This window comes from Notolabrus celidotus, chromosome 11 (assembly GCF_009762535.1).
Source record: "Notolabrus celidotus isolate fNotCel1 chromosome 11, fNotCel1.pri, whole genome shotgun sequence".
In the NCBI taxonomy this organism is placed as follows: Eukaryota; Metazoa; Chordata; class Actinopteri; order Labriformes; family Labridae; genus Notolabrus; species Notolabrus celidotus.
This window is the reverse complement of record NC_048282.1, coordinates 22,403,980-22,422,848: the sequence shown is the minus strand read 5'-3', so window position 1 is coordinate 22,422,848 and position 18,869 is coordinate 22,403,980. Positions and strand designations below refer to the sequence as shown.

The 18,869-nt window shown below is 40.7% G+C and overlaps 1 protein-coding gene across 9 annotated transcripts; it reads right to left on the bottom strand.

Annotated features, from left to right (window-relative positions):
- Nucleotides 1-3,085: 3,085 nt before the first annotated feature.
- On the bottom strand, nucleotides 3,086-12,169 carry spo11 (SPO11 initiator of meiotic double stranded breaks). Of its 9 annotated transcripts, none has more exons than XM_034695840.1 (15): nucleotides 11,994-12,169; nucleotides 11,587-11,680; nucleotides 10,473-10,583; nucleotides 9,538-9,626; nucleotides 8,141-8,207; nucleotides 7,924-8,032; nucleotides 6,231-6,317; nucleotides 5,767-5,803; nucleotides 5,538-5,647; nucleotides 5,322-5,421; nucleotides 4,957-4,994; nucleotides 4,568-4,644; nucleotides 4,058-4,169; nucleotides 3,379-3,538; nucleotides 3,086-3,283 (listed from the first exon to the last, which is right to left on the bottom strand). In XM_034695840.1, the coding sequence occupies exons 1-14, from the start codon at nucleotides 12,010-12,012 to the stop codon at nucleotides 3,419-3,421; spliced, it is 1,170 nt and encodes a 389-aa protein (XP_034551731.1). In that variant the 5' UTR covers nucleotides 12,013-12,169; the 3' UTR covers nucleotides 3,086-3,283; nucleotides 3,379-3,418. The 9 variants fall into 9 exon arrangements, with proteins under 9 accessions (XP_034551731.1, XP_034551734.1, XP_034551729.1 ...); XM_034695843.1 differs by having other exon boundaries at nucleotides 11,951-12,168; XM_034695838.1 differs by having other exon boundaries at nucleotides 10,473-10,586; nucleotides 11,994-12,168.
- Nucleotides 12,170-18,869: the final 6,700 nt, after the last annotated feature.

The window sequence follows — 18,869 nt, the reverse complement described above, 5'->3', positions numbered from 1 at the left end:
TTTGTAAAGTCGTGCACACCAGAAATAACAAACAACATTCTCCACATTTAGCTCCAAAACGTAAAAATGTAGAGAATTTTTAAGTCACTTTTTAAAAATGAAATTTAGAAGAATATTTGTGATTTTCTTCCCATCTAATTTTGTTGTGAAATATATATAAAGTTACAATCATTGTGAAATCCAAATGCTAAATATAAATCTAAATGTTAAATATAAAATAAATGTTCAACGTTAAATCTAAATGTTAAATCTAAATCAGTTTTTATGCTGTACGGGTACATGCACGCATCTGTGGCTATGCCTATGTGTAGGCATGGCTGGGTTTATATATGTATGCAAGCTGGTGGGTGGGTGTTGGTATGTGTTTGGGTCCGTGAATGTATGTACATCAACATTAGGTACACTGTTGTTTGTATTTCATATGAAAACTCATGTGAAGGTGTCTATGTTTATTTATGTAAGTATACAGTTCTCTTAATGTCTAAATTATGAAAGAAGAGGACTGAGTTGGGTTTGGGGAGGGGGGTGAGAAAATGTTAGATTTTTTGACTACCTTTGTAATCTACCTCTTTTTTCCTGAAAATAAAAATGTTGAAACAAACAAAAAAAAAATCTAAATATAAAATATAAAAATGTATGTTCAACGTTAAATCTAAATATTAAATATAAAGCTAAATGTTAAATATAAATATTTAGATAAATAAAAGCAACATATATATTATCAATATAATATGTATAATACATATATATATATATATAAATATATATATTACATATATATAATATATATATAATACATATATATATATGTATGCATGTATGTATGTATGTATGTATGTATATATATATATATTTATATGTGTGTGTATTAAATATTTAGATAAATATTAAAGATTTATGTAATAATATTGTCAATGCAGACTTATTATGCATCTCCCTTTACTTTTTTTATTTTGAGTTCAGGATCAGCAGTTCTCTCAGATTTTTACACCTAAGAGGTTGAACTATGAAAGATCTTTTTAAGATGTCTGTGATCATAACTTCTCTTTATACATTATCACAGAATATGATATTGTATGTCTCCATTCTTTTAATAATTAGAAAATTGTTTGTAGTGCACTTTTCAAAAACCAGGTAACAAAGTGATTCACATGGGCAACAAAATAAAACCGGCAGTTTGTAAACTCACACAAGTCAAGATTAAGAAATAAAACATATTTTAAAACACATAAAATTCCCGTAAAAGAAATCTACAGGAATACAATTATTTTGAAATATATTTATTAAATGGTTAAAGGTGGGATTGGTAGTATGATTCAGATACACTTTTTGTTATACTGGTTAAAACTATCTTTATTTCTCGATGGCAATCAATACATGACATGTTTTTTTTTTAAAGAGCAAAAAAAAAACGCCATCTACAGCCGAAGTTAACCGAGTAAAACCACAACCAATCACTGCCATGAGGTCCTCATGTAAGGAACCAATCAAAAGCCATCCTGCCATTCAGCCCACCTCCTGCGCAAACATTTCCCCGGCGTGCACTTGTCCTGATTCAATGTGCGTAACAGAAACCAGAGGGATTCAAGCTTACTGGAGAACGGCTGAGAAACTACAAATACCCCCATTACTGGTCAAGGCTCCTCCTGCTAAAAAAGGCAAAAAAATGAATGTTGAAAGAATGATTATGCTAGCATGACAGCTGTGAGTGCTAACAATAGCCATCTTTGTTTGTGTTTCTTTCAATATGATAATGATTAGGTGTTTTCTTACCGCTGAGGGAGACACGGCGTAGTGCAAAACACAAACAATATGCTGATGTTAGAATGGATCAGCCGCACTCATACGGTCGCAAAGCAATGAGCGTTGGCGTCGTTTCGGAGGAGGGGTTAGATGGAATTCTGAGGAAATGCTACATTCAAATTCATGCTAGTTTTTCAGCCTTACCAACCTTAGCTTTAAACTCATATAAAATAAAATAAAATAAAATTCAGGTAAATTCAGAAAAGGCTCCACGATGAAAGTATGTTTTCAGAAGAGATTTTAAAATAGATCACTGACTCAGCAGACCTGATCTCCTCGGGCAGATGGTTCCAGAGTGTCAGACCCCTCACTGCGATCGCCCTGTCCCCTTCCGTTTTCGTATTATGAATGCACAATAAATGTCTATCCGCGGATCTCAATTCAAGCCTTGGCTCACAAGATACCAACATGTCTGCTATATAGTTAGGAGAAAGTCCATGTAGAGTTTTAAAAGTAATCAATAACATTTTAAAATCAATTTGAATCATACAGGGAGCCAGTGCAAAGATGCTTAAACCGGAGAGATATGGTCGTCTTTTTTTTTTCTGGTTAAAACCATAGACTGTATACAAAATGGACGTCATCTTGCTTGGCTCGAAGTGAGGCCACCACAAAAACTGCTCCCCCTAGTGGCTGGCTGCAGTATAGGTCAATAACTGTCTACCCCATTCATTTGAATGGGGCTGCGGTCAAACTTTAAAATAGAAATACATGTCGTACGAATGTTTCTCACATCCGTATGCTGTGGTAATATGTAGTTATTATTTGACTGTTTTATCTTCAAGGCCTCTTTTTTCTGATAAGTTTCTTTTTCGTTAGTTATTTGAGGTTAAAAAACGGGGTTTTACATCCAGTTTTACTTTGACAGCTACCGAAGAGAAAAACTCTGTAGGACCTCTGGACGGTACGCTGTGGAGCGGAGCTTGTTTCGTGGAAACAACATACACAAATTCCCTACTGTGCAGACTCTGGCTTCAGAAAATGTACAAGATGTTAGCATTCTGGAACGGGATATTTTGGCTTCAAAACCGTACAATGGGAAAAGGTGGAGCAACGCTGTATATTATATATACGGTCTATGGTTAAAACCCTGGCAGAGCAGAGTTCTGTACAATTTGTAGACTATCAAGGGATTTTTTGTGCAGGAAGCCAAAAAGATTGCCCCATTGAAAGACCACAGTCTCCATCTGCTCGAGATCAGATGATATAAAGCACCACCAAGCATGTCATGTTTTAATGAATCAACAGCTTTCAGATACAAATCACTAAATCATCATCCACATCTGTTGACTTGAAGTCTTTTAATGAGCATACTTAGGGGTGTTGAGTGGTTGTAAAACAGGCTGGACTTTACTTAAACTAACATAGTGTGTTTGATGAGACTTCAACAGCATGTCCAAACATCTTGGGAACATAAACACAAAAAACATGGTGCGAGTTTTCACCATATTCACAGGGTTTTAATAAAAGGGTGAGGGATCTGAAACACAGTTGGGACATGTGGGAAACATTACAGACCAACTTCACCTCACATTTCAACCAGAAAAGAGAGCTTACTTTAGTTTTTCAACAAACCTCAGTAGTCTTAGATCCCCACTAGGTGGCAGCATTGCACTCATACCCAGCCACCATAACGCAGCTTATTGGGCAGGTAGATGCTGGTCAGGAAATCAGGTGCAATAGCATCCAGGGACTGTATTTCAGCCTTGACTTTACTCTGCTGCATCAGCTCCATCTACCACAAGAGTAAACAGGGGATCTTAAAGAGCTTACAGAGAGGCTGTTCAAACAAGCATAAATCATCAGGTGTTGTTTTAGAGCCACTCCAAAACAGAGTGGCTGTTCTGTATACTCAGTACCAGCAAGCTAAGGGTCCTCTCACACACACTCTCTCACACACACACACACACACACACACACACACACACACACACACACACACACACACACACACACACACACACACACCACACACACACACACACACACACACACACACACACACACACACACACACACACACACACACATTCCTATGTTGTGTGTCACACGAGTAAAATGTTATAAATATCTGAACCTCTGAGGTAGAGCTTTTAGAAGAAGCAGAGAAACATTTTTCAGAGCAGGCTAACATGAGCTTAGTAATTAAAATATTATGGTGTCTCATTTAGTGTTTATATTCATGTGATAAGGGTCAAAACTTTAATACTTTGCAATTCAACAGCACAGAACTCTCCTCTTTTTAATCTCTCACCTCTTTCTGCCAGTCTGACTGGCTGCTTAAGTACGGTCTCTCCAGGAGGCTGTTGAGTTTGCTTTGGTCTCTCTTTGTAAGAGGGATCAGGGCATCCTCAGGAACCCGCAACCTGTGGTATAAAATGTTGATTTTACAACATAAACTGAATCAACTTTCTGAAAATTGCAGCAGCCTGCAGCCATGTTGTTGATGGATGTCTTCCCTACAGCATGTTTCCTCCAATTCTCCACTGACTCCCATTTCAAAGTTAGAATATGTATGTTTAGGGGAACACTTAAGAGGAAAAAAAAACTGCACTCTGCAATTAAATGTATGTCAAATCTCTAAATTTGTTCAAGGGGATATATACTTAAAACTCAATATACTCTCAGGAGCAGTTCATTGAAGGAAAAAAAAAAGAGCGCGACAGCAACAGAAACCAAAACAAACAATCTAAATGTCCCCAGAATATAAACCCAATTAGAGGTGGGAGGAGGAAGTCGGAAGTAGCGAATGTTGAGTCCAAACCTCTGGAGGTCAGAGGGGAGGAGGCCCAGCCACATAACGCTGGGGACGGTCAGGCTGTGGGCCTCAAACGACATGGCCTGTAGAGGAAAAACACAAAACACATGCAGAGTCACACCCACAGCTACACAATATGTTTATACACAGAGTATATCTTAAATAAACAGACAGAAACAGCACTGTGCTTTTGTAATGAGGTTGTGTTTGGCCACAATGATGTTAACACAACTTATAGACATTGCAACACAACCATGCAACAGCCTAACTGCAGCTCATGTCACTTTAAATATTCTGAGACAGATAATTGGTCTGTTTTTCTACTCAAACAGGGTTTGATTACATTAAGCGACACTGAACAGGCCACGCTGGATAATGCACAGATCGGGACTCACCACTGATCCATACTTGTAGACACACATGATCTCCATCCCTGGGAAAATCAAGAGACACAGACACATGCTGCAATCACTGGCATACCAGAGCAATTATCCTGCAGAGATGTGTGACGGAGCTTAGAACACAGTAAAGCATTACATATGTGTCTCGCCATGCAATGTGAAAAAGTTCAGCGGTACAGAGGACGAAGGAAACTGAGCCATCCCTGCTGGATGAGATCACGCCAACGGAAATAACAGCCCGACTTCGCAGCATGACATAGCGGACAGGTGCTGTTTTAGCTAGACATGCAACCCTGCTGAGGGAATATGTGAGCGTGTGTGATAGGTGACACAGGTGTGCAGTGCAGTGCAGGCTGTACCGTGAGGGTCGGCGTCCACCAGAGCGAAGATGGGGATGTGTAGCGTGTCCCAAAGCTTTCTCACCATCAACCTGCTGTTCACATCTGGCATGCCTTTTCCCTGATCCACACAAACACATCTGTTAGAAATACAAGAGACTAAAATGGGACTATTTCAACATGCAAATCATATTCAGAGTTTCTTTAAAGCAGAAGAGGCTACAAATGAAAACACACTGTGATGATGATGCAGGGAGCGAGCTTTGTGCAGAAGTCGTTGTCGAGCAGTCGCTGAAACGTCGCATCCTTCTCCACTATCATGACAAACTTTGCAGATGATACAATATCTGTACATGGTCAAGAAAATGACCATGCAAATGCAAATCCTTCATTCACACACACAAAGAAATGTAAATCATGTCGCATAGTGCTCAAGAAAAAAATAAAGAAAATTCACAAAGGATACTCTTAATCCCACCAATGTTTGACGATACAGCAACAGCCTAAGAGGAAAAAAGAAACCTTCAAGGCGAGTAAAATGTGACGGCCATTCCTTTCTCTTAAAAGTCTTGTAGTGCTATTATTGGTTTAGTAGGAAACACAGGGCGCCCTGTGGAGCAGTCCACACCCCATGGTGCAGCAGATTCATCCTGCCACATTGTTTGAATCACATTCTCCAACACATGGATGCTGTGCACTATACAATGCGTTTTCTACTAAGTACAGATGTTGGTCAGCTGTTATTTGAAAGCTTAAAAAGGAGACCAGCCCTCGAGCTGAAACTTTTTTTTTTGAAGGTTGGAGGCAGCCAACATGTCTGAGAACACAGTTTTCGAACAAAGCTCCACAGGACACCGTGAAGCCTTCATGTAATGTGTTTCAGTGCAGACATGAGTGAAGCGGCTGGTTTCAGTGTTTGTTTAGACTTACAGCAGAGCTTGAGCGGCAGTCAACTCTTGTGCCGTCCTCTTCAAGATAAGACAGATCACCTGAGATCAATCCTTTGGACGAGGCCAACTGTTAGGCAGATGTGCATATTGTTTTTGCTCTTCAAATTCAAGCTAAATACAATTTATGGTCTGATCAGCAAAACCACATTTTTCTACTGGTGTTTCCTAAAATAAGTTCTTAAATAAGAAACAGTAGGGATGTAAGGATAAACTCAACCCACGATTCGATTCGCATCCCAATTTTTGGTTCACTCACGATTCACTCACGATTCTCTAACGATTTTCAAGAAAAGTGGATTGAACTCAATTTTCTTTTTTTTTTTTAAAGTTATGTTTTTGGGCTTTTTGCCTTTATTTTTATAGGACAGCTGAAGAGTGACAGGAAATGTGGGGAGTAGAGAGCTGGGGAAGGCACGCAGGAAATGGTCCCGGACAGGAATCAGACCGGCGAACCCCTGTGGCGAGGATTGTAGCCTCAGTATGTGGGGCGCTTAGACCGCTGGGCCACCAGCGCCCCTAACTCAAAATTTAAATAAGTATCATTTTATCTCAATTCTCAGATATGGACAGTTGCAATATATATTTTTTCTCTTATATTTCTTTGTAAACAAAGTAATCCTTTTTTTCCGCAACTTGCAAAAAACTAAAATCCCTGTACAAAATACCTTTTTGGAAAATTTCAGAACAATTATAGAGAAATGGAAAGTGAACAATTCCCAAATGAAAGTATTAAATATTAAAACAGATCAGGTCAATCACTTTAAATTATGGATGTAAATTTCAAGTATTTTCCGTGATCGAACTTTGGAAATGTTAACGATCAATTATTGTTTAATCTTTTAATTATTGTTTAATCTTTTAAGAAACAATAATGCCAAATGCGTTTTTCCCCTAAATCAAATTTTCCTTCATGACACAGTGTATATTACTGACGGTATTAAACAGCTACGGATCATATTGAGGTCTTCAAAATGTTGAACACACTGAATATCAACGTGAGGAGCAGGCTTATAAATAATCTCTGTGGACGCATGGTCATAGAGTGAAGACTCAAGACTACAACATGTGGATTTACTGCAACAGGACAACTGAACAGAATCATATTTTGGACTTGCAGTGTCCAGTTTTCTCGTTCTTATTGAGAAAAATAAGCATTTAAACGCGGTCAGGTGTCAGCCGGGAGCACAACTGGGTCAGAATCAGTCCAGCGGTGTAGAAAAAAAGCGCTCGTGGAGACCTGTCACTCAGCTGCAGCCCCCAGCTGAGCGTCTCCGCTGTGTGCAACACCTTTAGTCAGCTGATTCTAAAACATGCTTTAAACTTAAAACCCCTCCACTCAGGGAGTGACGAGAGAGCAGCGCAAGAGATTTAATGATATTGAACAAGCGGAGTATAATGCAGATAGCGCCCTCGCCTGTTTAAAAATAATATCCCAATACAAACTTTGTTGAATCAATTTTAATCAACCCTTATTTGTATCTTTTTTTTTTTTTTTTTTACCATTTTGTGATATATCCTTACATCCCTAAGAAGCAGCACTACACTACACAGAAGCATATTTCGCTTGAGGGACCAGAACTTAGAATCAAAATGTGTTTAGGCTCTTAAGTCTGTGTATATATTTTTACAGTCACTCTACTTGTACACTGTTCTCTGCATGTGAGTACACTTACCACATGTAGAGATCTGCGAGGAACCTTTAGCATACAGGAGATGTCATCTACTATACTATCAACAGTCCTTTGTGAAACAAACAGCTGTGGGTTGTTGTAGTAGATGTCTCTGGGGAAAGAAAGTGTAATCATTGAAAACTGATTCATAATTATAACACTGACCTTGTACAGAGTTTGAATGTATCTGGCTTTACTGTTCGAATAGAAAACAAATAACCTCTTGGTAGAATAAGAGTTGCTCTGCACCAGTCTGTAGATGGCCGCCAGGATCTTGAGAATTTGAGCTTTAGAAGGCAATAATAAGTTTCAGAAATCTTTCCTGAATCATCAGTGTTGTACACATTCACATTTAGAAAGACTGTTGTGGGAAGAGACCTCTATTCTGTTCTAAGTTAGGATATTTATGTGGTAAAATGATCCCTAACAAACAAAGCCAATTTCCACTTATTCAGACCCTGCAAATTTGTCACCTCAAACTTATTCTGGACTCCGCAAGGGTTGCCCCTTGTCAACGATCCTGTTTGTAATTTTTATGGACAGGATCTCAAGGTGCAGCCGGGGGAAGGAGGGTCTCCAGTTCGGGGAGCTTGGAATCTCATCTCTGCTTTTTGCAGACAATGTGGTTCTGTTGGCTTCCTCGAGCGGGGACCTCCAGCGGGCATTGGGGCGGTTTGCAGCTGAGTGCGAAGCGGCCGGGATGAGAGTTAGCACCTCCAAGTCTGAAGCCATGGTTCTCTGCCGGAAAACGGTGGATTGCTCTCTCTCGGTGGGGAGACTTTGCACCAAGTGGGGGAGTTTAAGTATCTCGGGGCCTTGTTCGCGAGTGGGGGTAAAATGGAGCGTGAGATCCACAGGCGGATTGGTGCAGCGTCAGCAGTGATGCAGACGTTGTATCGGACCATTGTGGTGAAGAGGGAGCTGAGTCGGAAGGTAAAGCTTTCGATTTACCAGTCGGTCTACGTTCCAACCCTCACCTATGGTCATGAGCTGTGGGTCATGACCTAAAGGATAAGATCGCGGATACAAGTGGCTGAAATGAGTTTTCTGTGAAGGGTGTCTGGGCTCCGCCTTAGAGATAGGGTCAGGAGCTCGGACATCCGGAGGGAGCTCGGAGTAGAGCCGCTGCTCCTCCGCGTCAAAAGGAGTCAGCTGAGGTGGTTCGGGCATCTGATAAGGATGCCTCCCGGACGCCTCCCTTTAGAGGTGTTCCGGGCATGTCCAACTGGGAGAAAGCCCCGGGTAGACCCAGAACGCGGTGGAGGGATTATATCTTCCGCCTGGTCTGGGAATGCCTCGGGATTCCCCAGGAGGAGCTGGAAAGTGTTGCTGGGGAGAGGGATGTCTGGGTCAATTTGCTTGGACTGCTACCCCTGCGACCCGACCCCGGATAAGCGGAAGAAAATGGATGGATGGACGGAAACTTATTCTGACTCTTACTACGTTGCTGTAGTTTATGCAGATGTTCACAATGAACAGAAATGAAAGACACATGAAGAACAGAACATCTGTGGAGGTTTTTGGAATAAAAAAGGAACAGCAGTTGTCAAAAACAAAGAGTTGCATATGAGGCAAAATGAGAACAAATAAGAACAGAGGGGATGTGTGTGTCCTCACCAAATTTCGTGATGGATGAGCTACAGTCGCTCCTTATGGTTGTGACAGAACTTCCTGAACTCATTTGAAGCCCAACAGCACTGTCAAAACTGAAGTGGGAGGCGATGAAAGCAAAACAGTGGAGATGCAAGGAAGAAAAAAGGAGATGATAAAAGAAATACACACAGGTTGTTTGTAGTATGTTTCCTTTTTTTGGCTTTGAAATGAGCTCTCCCACCTGAAAGCCATTCTGAATTCCCCACACCCTGAGGGCTACCTGTAAGAAGACCTCCCTTGTACTTAACTATCCTGATTCTTTTTTGGAGCGCAATCTCACATTTGAAAAGGCTGAGCTAGAATGTGCTTTGAGCTGTGGCAAAGTTTGATCCAAACAAGACTAGACAGTTGACTTTGTTCTGAGCGTTTGGTCTCTGCTGCCTAGTCACATTAAAGGCTTTTGGAAATTAAGTTTATGTATGTGTGTCTGTGTGTGTGTGTGTGTGTGTGTGTGTGTGTGTGTGTGTGTGTGTGTGTGTGTGTGTGTGTTTGCAGGCCTGCGCTTTTCAATTCCTTATCACTCTCATCTTTAAACAGGGGGAAGCCATTTCATCTTTGATCTCACATACCCAAAGCTGCATGTTTAATTCCTTTTTCCATCCACCTGGTTGCCCATGCAGCCAACTTTAAACACCCCTTATACAAATTCAAACACAATCAAAGTGCAGGTTTCCTCTTCAGCAGAAAGAAACAGCAGTGTGTTCATCTTGTGTGGCCTGACATGCTGCAAAAAAATTATGTAGTGAAATGTTTATTTATTTCCTTACACAACATGATGGCTCGTGTTTATCTTTGTCAGGTTATATGGCTTACACAGATCCCACACAGTCAGTGTGTGAAACGGCTGCAGTGTTCAGGGTGGAAAGAACTTTCATACTGCGTGTTTAAAATCAACCTACCTGATGTTGGCCCAGCTGGATCTGTTGGGCAGTGCCAGGACAGGGGCCTCATCTTTGGACAGACTTGTCACTATTCCAAGGATTACATTTTCGATGCGGGTCAGAATTTCTCTGCTGAAGAATAATATATGGTGAGAATGATGAAGGATACAGCACAAGTCAGTCAACAACAGCTCAGTGTAAAATTGTATGCTTTATTTTATTTCTATAAAAATGATTCTTGCCCTCAGTTTTTTTTTGGTTTGATTCATTGTAACTGTATGTACAATTTATACCAAAGAGCCAAACTACTCTGAGGGGGACATCTATATGTCGGACATATTTATGACAAAGGCCTCAATTCATCATCCTATCCTTTTTTCTTTTTCCATCTTATTTTTTCCTGGGACGTCTGTGTGCACAGGAGGCAAAACATGAATATCACAGTACATATAGAAAGTGACAAATATTCTAATGAATGTATGCACAAGCAGTACATTTGATTTATTAACCCTCCTGTTATTTTCATTTCTTTAGAACAGCAATAATGTTCCTGGGTTAATTTATTCAATTATCCAAGATTGTCAGAAGTCCCCAAAAATCCCAATACACATTTTTTTAAATCTAATTTTTAACTCCATTACTAACCATTTAAATCAAGATTTAGTCCACTGGTGTTCATTAATCCTCATGGATCATGGTTCAATGATGATAACTCACTCGTTTTTCATTCAAATTCATGTTAAAACGTTTTCTAATGTACATTGGAAAGACCTAAATACACACAATATGTTTACATGACATAGATTAAAAAAATAAATAAATTATGAAGTGATGTTGATAAATTAACACGACACCCTCCTCTGTCACATAATGCCCAGATTTTTAAGCTGCATTTAGCTGCACCTGCAACATAACAGGAGGGTTAAAGACAACTGGTTATGTTCTCAGATTTGTTCCATTAACTGTATTGAAGGAACGTGTTAAATACACTTACTGATATTTTATGACAGAAGTCTTTTCTGACAATATTCTAGCAATGTAACTTTTATATATTTCCATGTTACAGGAGGATGATCTAAACACAGCTAACATGACGTTAGCTCTCAGCTGGAGCAGGTGACAGTGAACTCACTCGCTGATTTCTTCTATCATCCACTGGCGGTCCGACATTAATTCGACATTGTGCAGCAGCTGAGCACGGAGCTTGTCAATTTCAGAATACAGCTCTGCGATGAATGATCCCATCATTTGACCATAGAGTGTTGACAAATAGACAGAAGACAGAAAAAATTAGACATTCCCGCTCTTTGAGCTGGCTAAAATCTCGCGAGATTTGCGCTGAACAACACATATGGTAGGTTCTGTTTACGTCGGAATCAAAGGCTGTTTTCGAAACCGCCTACTATACTAGCAGTACTGTACTGATTTTAATTTTCAGAATGTACTATGTGAACACTGGTGATCACGAGCAAAATCTGCAGTATGCCAAAACTAACCGATGTCGTACTGATCTGGGAAGTTTTCATAGGACCAGTCTACCTCGCGTACTGTTTCCCATAATGCACAGCGCTCGTATCCGCTTTCCTTTTTTCTTCGCGTTTGACAGGGATCTCAGTTTTTAGGTGCTGTGAATGTTGTTGAATTCCATACAAACTACTTCTTAAGTGATGCAAAAGAAGCAGGTTCGCTATCAGCTTGGCCGTTGTTTACTTCCGCTTTCCGAAACCGGAAGTCCAGTGACGTCTGGCTCAGCGTATTGCAGATCAGATCAGATCCAACAAAACAGTCATACTACATACTAAAGTCTAACACAGTATGTGGTATGTAGTAGGCCGTACGTACTGTCTATTACATTCGTAGGTGGTATTTGGCAGACCGTTTCGAAAAACAGCCAAGAAATGTAAAAAGTACCATGAAGCGGAAGTTGGAGCTCGGCAAGGACGTCACATTCGGGTTCCAGATGTAAAGTCGGGAAGTTGTTTTGCCATTAACTCAAACAACAGCTGGAGTATGTCACATGTTACAGGGTAAGACCGTTTGTTTACAGCCTACCTGCCATAAAATAAAAGGTACATTTGAACTTTAGTACTTCACTTGAGTAAGGGCACAGACAGTCTGAAGTCTGAACTTTATTAATCCCCAAGGTGGAAATTCAGGTGTCTGGCAGATAAGATTATCAAAATCACATAAAAACAAGTAATTCAGGTGTCTGCCAGCTCATCTCCCATTGGCTAGAGAGTTATGAAGCCTAATGGCTGCAGGGATGAATGATATTCTGTATCTCTCAGTCCTGCAGCACAGATAGATGAGCCGTCCACTGCTGCTGTGTCTCTGGTCCACAAAGAAGTTGTGAAGTGGATGATCTGTGTAAATTAGAATGACCTCTAGCTTCTTCTGTGTGCATCTTTCCACCACAGCCCCCGGTGAGTCCAACCTGGTTCCAATCACAGTGCCAGCTTTTTTCACTAGTTTGTCCAGTCGGCTTGTATCCTTGTGCTTCCCCAGCAGACTGCAGCAAAGCAGCATAGGTATTGCTCCCTATGATAATATTTTACCTCAACTCATTTTTGAACTACAGTATTCTTGTGTTATTTTAAATTACTTTAATTTCTTAATTTACTTGCACACCAGAAATACTTTAACCAGGTGCATGTAATGTGGTACAGAAATATTATTAAAAATACACCTTAGAGCCACACATATAAGAAATGCAAATGAAATGTGCCAAAGCCTTTCCCCTATGTAGTTGTCTGATTAGTTTGATTTAATTGAGAATATATCAGAGCAAATAATCTAAACCTAAATCAATGTCCCCACAGGCACATAGCAGCCTTGAAGTGATTGTGTCTTCACTCTAAAGGTCAGTGCATGTTTGCAGTGTTAGTCCATCCATAAGATCCAGGAATGTGTGTGGTCCAGCTCTCCCCTCTTTGGTGAAAAGGAAAAAGTCCTAATATGCTGGTTCAAAGAAAATATCCCCATCAGCACCCACTGTGGCACTCAGTAATGAGACCCTTTACGTGAGCTTGCTGCTACTTGTCTTAAGGTGTGTCTACTGTATTGTGTGTGGGGTGATTTCAGTAGAGTGGGGATAGGAGGGATTTGGCTGTGCTCGGAGTCCCAGAGAAATCCTATCAATGTTGTATCTGTCAGCCACCATGTGGAAATAATTTTAAATATAATTTGATTTGATTAAAGTATGTTTAACAATCAGATTGGCCAGCATGTGTTTTAGATCTCAGAAAAATTAGTATGCCTTTCAAAGCACTAAACTTTAAAATGACAACAAGTATGATGCATTGAAGGAATCTGACACATTGTTCCAGTGATAACCCTTACCTGTTTTAACCTCTTTGTTGCTTCATCTGTCAGTAATGTGAGTTTGTTGTTTGAAACAGAGGAAAGTGCTCGGATTCTAAAACTATTAGGTCATTCTGAGTCCCCACCTTCAGGAGTTGCCGGCAGGCCTGCTGTGTGTGTTTGTGGAGGCACTGCAGTCTTTCTTTCACAGTGTGAAGGCCTGGTCAGGGTGTGTGGGAGCCAGGATCTAAAGAGAAGAGGTCCGTGCCCCTGACCTGACCCTGAATATTTCCTAATGTGCAGCTTTACCCAAGGTCCCCATTTCCCCTGAGTGGCTTTGACAAGCTGCTTCCGTCGTAATAGCTCTTAATTTCTGAGTAATTGCTATCTCTAAGTGATGAGGGATAACCCTTCAGCCTGGCTGAAAAAAATCTGAACATGTGGAAGACGGCAGGTTGTGGGGGCCCTTTTTTCTTCTGTTCCAGAAAAGCTGAAACCCCTGCTGTTCCTTTGGCCCGGTAGAGATTTGTGTCGAGTGTGAGGCCCTAACCTGAGGAGACAGAGTGCAACGAGTCATGTGCTTGTCTCGGGATGAGTGTTTGTGCTGGGCAGGAGGGGGGGAGACAGGGGGGAAGTAGGGGGCTGCGGGGTCAGAGGAAAGAGAGTGGGGGCACTCGCTGCAGGTGAGGGGGATTAGCTGCAGCTAGAGGCCCAAAGAAACTAAATACAGATCTGTCAACCTAATCCTCACAAATAGAAAACAGAGCTGCCCTCCCTTCACAATCCACATAGTTCAGCACATCCACCTCCTGCTCCTCTGCACCCCCTCTTAACTTTCTACCTCAGGCTCTTCTGTTGCTCTGTTTCTCATCAGCTTTTGGCCCGGCCAGTCTGGCTCTTTAATGGCTCCTCAGACCAGCATCTCCTAAAGAGGAGCTGACTGATCACCCAGGGTCCTCTGTGATTGACAGCCTAGCACAGCCTTGGAGAGTGATGAGAGCAAGAGTCAAAGAGCTGCAGCCTCTCACAGCACAGACAACAATCTAAATGCAACCTCAGTCCAGAGCTGCATGGAACAGGATAGACCTTTATCAGGCCCTCACACCTCGGTAATGGATGCTGATAAGTTGGGGTGGGGTGAAGGTGCCAGCTTAGTGTTGAGCCAGGACTCTGTGCTGATGACACAAGTGACAGAGTTCCTGAGTGATAACATCCTGCAATGGATAAGCCTCACTAAGCCGGGCATTACAGAAAGCTTAACTAAAACTGTATCTCTGGCTTTTAGTGACAACAGCTATAACTGATGGGTCTGGCTGGACTGCTGAGAGCTATAAATCAGATCTGAGCTACTCTGGTGTTCCTGAGTGGAGAGGAATGAGTGACATGACCTACCAGATAAATGTGAAACTAGGCACTGAGTGATAGTGATGAGGATTGCAAGGTGCAGCACAAGATAACCACGCATTCCCTGGCAGAACATTACGGCATATTATTTGGAGATGTTAACGCAACACCTAACTAAAACTGTGGAGACTGAAGATGGGATAAGGACTAGGTTGCAATTGGCAGTTCCAATTTGGATGATAAATCTCTAGCAAATAGCTGATTATTTTCCTCAGTACTGAGCATGAACACATAGTAAGTTAGCCAAATAGACAGTCTGGTAACCTTAAGGCTGATGACAGTAACCTTTTACATGATTAAAGAATCCCGGGCATAGACTTCCTTCTCTGTGTGTTAGTCTTTGTTATTAGTCAGACTAGCAAATAAAGCGCAGGAATCGAGCTATAAAGTGGAGTGAAAAAGTCTTAGACTTTAGAGATTCATAAAATGCTACATTATCAACAACCATAGCCCACTGAAACGATTTAGTTATTTGAGAGTTAAGTTATTTGAAACGAAAAATACTGTGCACCAAATTATTTTTTCTTTGCCTGCAAATTATGGATTTATTGTAGAAATCTTTTTTTTATGGAAATTACCAAATAAGTAGCATCTGAAACTTGTGTTTTGCTTCTCAAAATTGGGTGATATTTAACTTAAAGTGTGTTTTTAACCCGAAGGTGCTGCGAGCCAAAGAAGGAAAGAGAGAGAGAGAGCAGGCAGCAGTAGTCGTTCAACAGAGAGATAAAGTAAAGAGTGAAAAGAGGTATGGAAAAACATACAGAAGTATGTCCACACCTTTGCATTTACTTGCAGGAAGGTGTCACATTTTATTTGCTGCCATTGTCTTGCGTTTCCTGCCTGCTGTGTCTTTCTGCTCTGCCCTCTGTCACAGCCTCTACACCCCTAACTGTTCTTGCTCACAGGTCTGCAAAATGCTTAGGTCTTCTTAGCATCCGTCACACTAGTGCTGGGCGATAATTCGATAACGATAATTATCGTGATATAATTTTTCTCGATATAAATAGAAAAGATGTTTGATAAAAGTTAGATATAAATAAACATGTTATTACACCCCCAGCCACTTAAAATGGAGGGCTAGATAATGAGCCTTAAACACTAGTTGCCACCCAACATTAGACAAAAGAAGAAGACGGCATTAAACAGCCAATCATGTCGCGGGATGAGAGGTAGACGGGGCTTAAAGACGTTCAGAGCAGAATGTAAACACAGCTGAGACGAGCGACAGCTACACTGAAGAAAACTCAAAACCTACCAGCTCAAAGCAGAGTCGTTAGTCTGACACTGTGTCGACTCTGCGTTAACTATTAACTTAATATACTTCATTAAATATACTTTCAGGATGTGGGTAATGGAAGAGTACAGAGACAACTTCTGCTCCATCAGAAATTATGTATTCAAGAAGTTTATCAGAAAACTAAATCTTTATACAAGCTAACAAACTGTCTGGTTTCTTAACTTTCACTCAGGAGCGAAAAACTGCATTTAAATTAAAATTAAATAATGATTTAATATTTATCGTGATAATTATTGATATTGACTGATAACATATAACATACAACATCATTTTCAACACACTACGTCACACGTTACGTTTATGTCTGTTGTAGTTTGACTGAGAGCATAGGAGAGAGACAATAATGTCACCTGGTCCCTGAATGTTTTATTCGGTCTGTAGACTGTTGACAGGAAGCTTTACTGCTCTCCTCATTAATTTACCACGATTGGCGCATGATGACTGCCCACCAAATTAGTACGAAAATATGAACAATTGGCAGAGAACACACTGTCTGCAAATACACACACCAAACATCTACTATGAAGGATAATTCAGATTAAATATTTAAATTTGGTTCTACGTTATTTTTAGAAAAATATAATATGTTTGCCTTTCATTACCACTAACAATATGCCAGATTATTACAGACTGACTATTTCTATACCAGAACAATCTGCAGGTTTAAAATCTCAAGGTCAATAGTCAGTTACTAATTTCTTAAAGAAAAATAATCTATCTCAGAATAACAAGATGACCAACCTATTTTCTATTTGTTCTCTGATCACTTTAAGTGTTTATTAGAAATTAGAAGTGCTAGAAGCCAAAGATGGCGTATTGACATAGCAAGGAAGATTAATTACCTTCAGTCAGTTCTACATCAGATGCCCTTTTTTTTGGCCACAACACAGGGCTGGATCATGCTTTTAACTGGTACTGCTTACTTTTTGTGTTTTCCAGTGCCCTGTTAGTCCATATAGAATTATTGCCTGTGTCAGTTAATGTAAAAAAAACACAGGCAGGACCTTTATTTAACATAATTTAATCAGTAAACTTTACCTTCCTTTTAAATTATGTATCAAAATGTGTTTGCTGTTAAAGTCGAACAAAAGCACTTAGACTCCAAAAGTCAAAACTGGATCCAGATTTAAAAAAACGCCATCAAACTGAAAACCAGAGTAGGATGTACAAAGTGAACTGTGCCGAAGCAGTTTCACATACCGGCCCCCTCTCTTTCTTCTGTCTGTCTCACAGCTGTGTCTCATATGTTCATGAGGCCCCTGGAAGTGTGAGACACCAGAAGGGGAACATTTGCAATAGCTCAGCTCCACCTGGTTAGGCTGTTTTAACAGGCCGCTGCTCTGTGCAGTGCACACAGTGGGGTTACACCAAAAACGTAGACATGGGCGGACAGAACAGGCAGACAAAGAGGGTGGGAGAGGGAAAAATGTGCCTCCACCCTCTCCTGTCCTTGCACCCCAACCTCACACTGCTTCATTTGAGGGTCAGTTTACCCTGAAAAAAAAGGTTTTACTGTATCGTCTGTGGGCTGGCCTGGTTGGACCCCCCTCCAATCGACCTCATCCGCCTTCCTGCATGCACAGGCCTTCAAAGGATTGCTGCCTGCTGTTCTCTGAGGCAACACGTGAAATAAATATTAATCTGACCTCTGACCGCACGCTTTGAGCTCCGAAACAGAGATAACCAGGCAGACGAAAAAAATCACTGACTCATAATAGAGATTAAACCTGCATGATATGAAAAGTACGCCATGTGTCATTATTATTATAACCATATGAGGTGGGGTGATTTAACAATATTAACGGAGCACATCAACAATAAACAACAGATCCTATTTGTCTTTGTGCCATGCAGAGACAAAAAGAGTTGTGTTGTTTTTGAAACAGTTTCCACGGATGTTTCACTGCTGTGTGGTCTTTGTTAGAAGTTAGTGTCATGTTCCAACCTGAGGAAGTGTGGAGGTGTGTATTTGCACAGATTGTCTTAGATTATAGTGGGAGGAGTTTGTGTGTAAGTGGACTGAAAATGCTCCAGGCTGAAAGCTGAAAATGAGCTCAGTAAAATTCAACATAAAACAGGCAAAAAAAAAAGGGAAAACAGGGAGAAGAAGTTGATCCAACTGTATGGGTGTATGATGAGATGTGTGACTTAATAGTAAGAAATGTATCAGTACTCAGTTTGAAAGTGTACACTGATTAATATATAAGTTGTTGTGTGTGTTTCTCTGCAGTTTCTTTTCTGAGTGTCGGAAGGTTCAAACACTACTTGTTCTGCTTTTCTGCTTTAGTTGTCCTCGTCAAAGGCCTCTCAGTGCAGCTCACCCACCCGGGCCTCAGCCTGTGCCCTCTGTTTACTGTGACTGTCATCAGGCCCATGGAGGCCCTAACAAAGGGGGGTCTGTTCCTATTGTCCTG

Bases quoted from the DNA above. Each gene is read 5' to 3' on its own strand.
- spo11 (XM_034695837.1), bottom strand. From the start codon at position 11,702: ATGATGGGATCATTCATCGCAGAGCTGTATTCTGAAATTGACAAGCTC. The intron at 5,804-6,230 runs GTAAGTCTAAAC...TTTTCCTCTTAG, and splicing joins ACTGCCGCTCAAGCTCTGCT to GCTGTTGCTGTATCGTCAAA. The intron at 3,539-4,057 runs GTGAGAGATTAA...CTCTTGTGGTAG, and splicing joins AGTCAGACTGGCAGAAAGAG to ATGGAGCTGATGCAGCAGAG.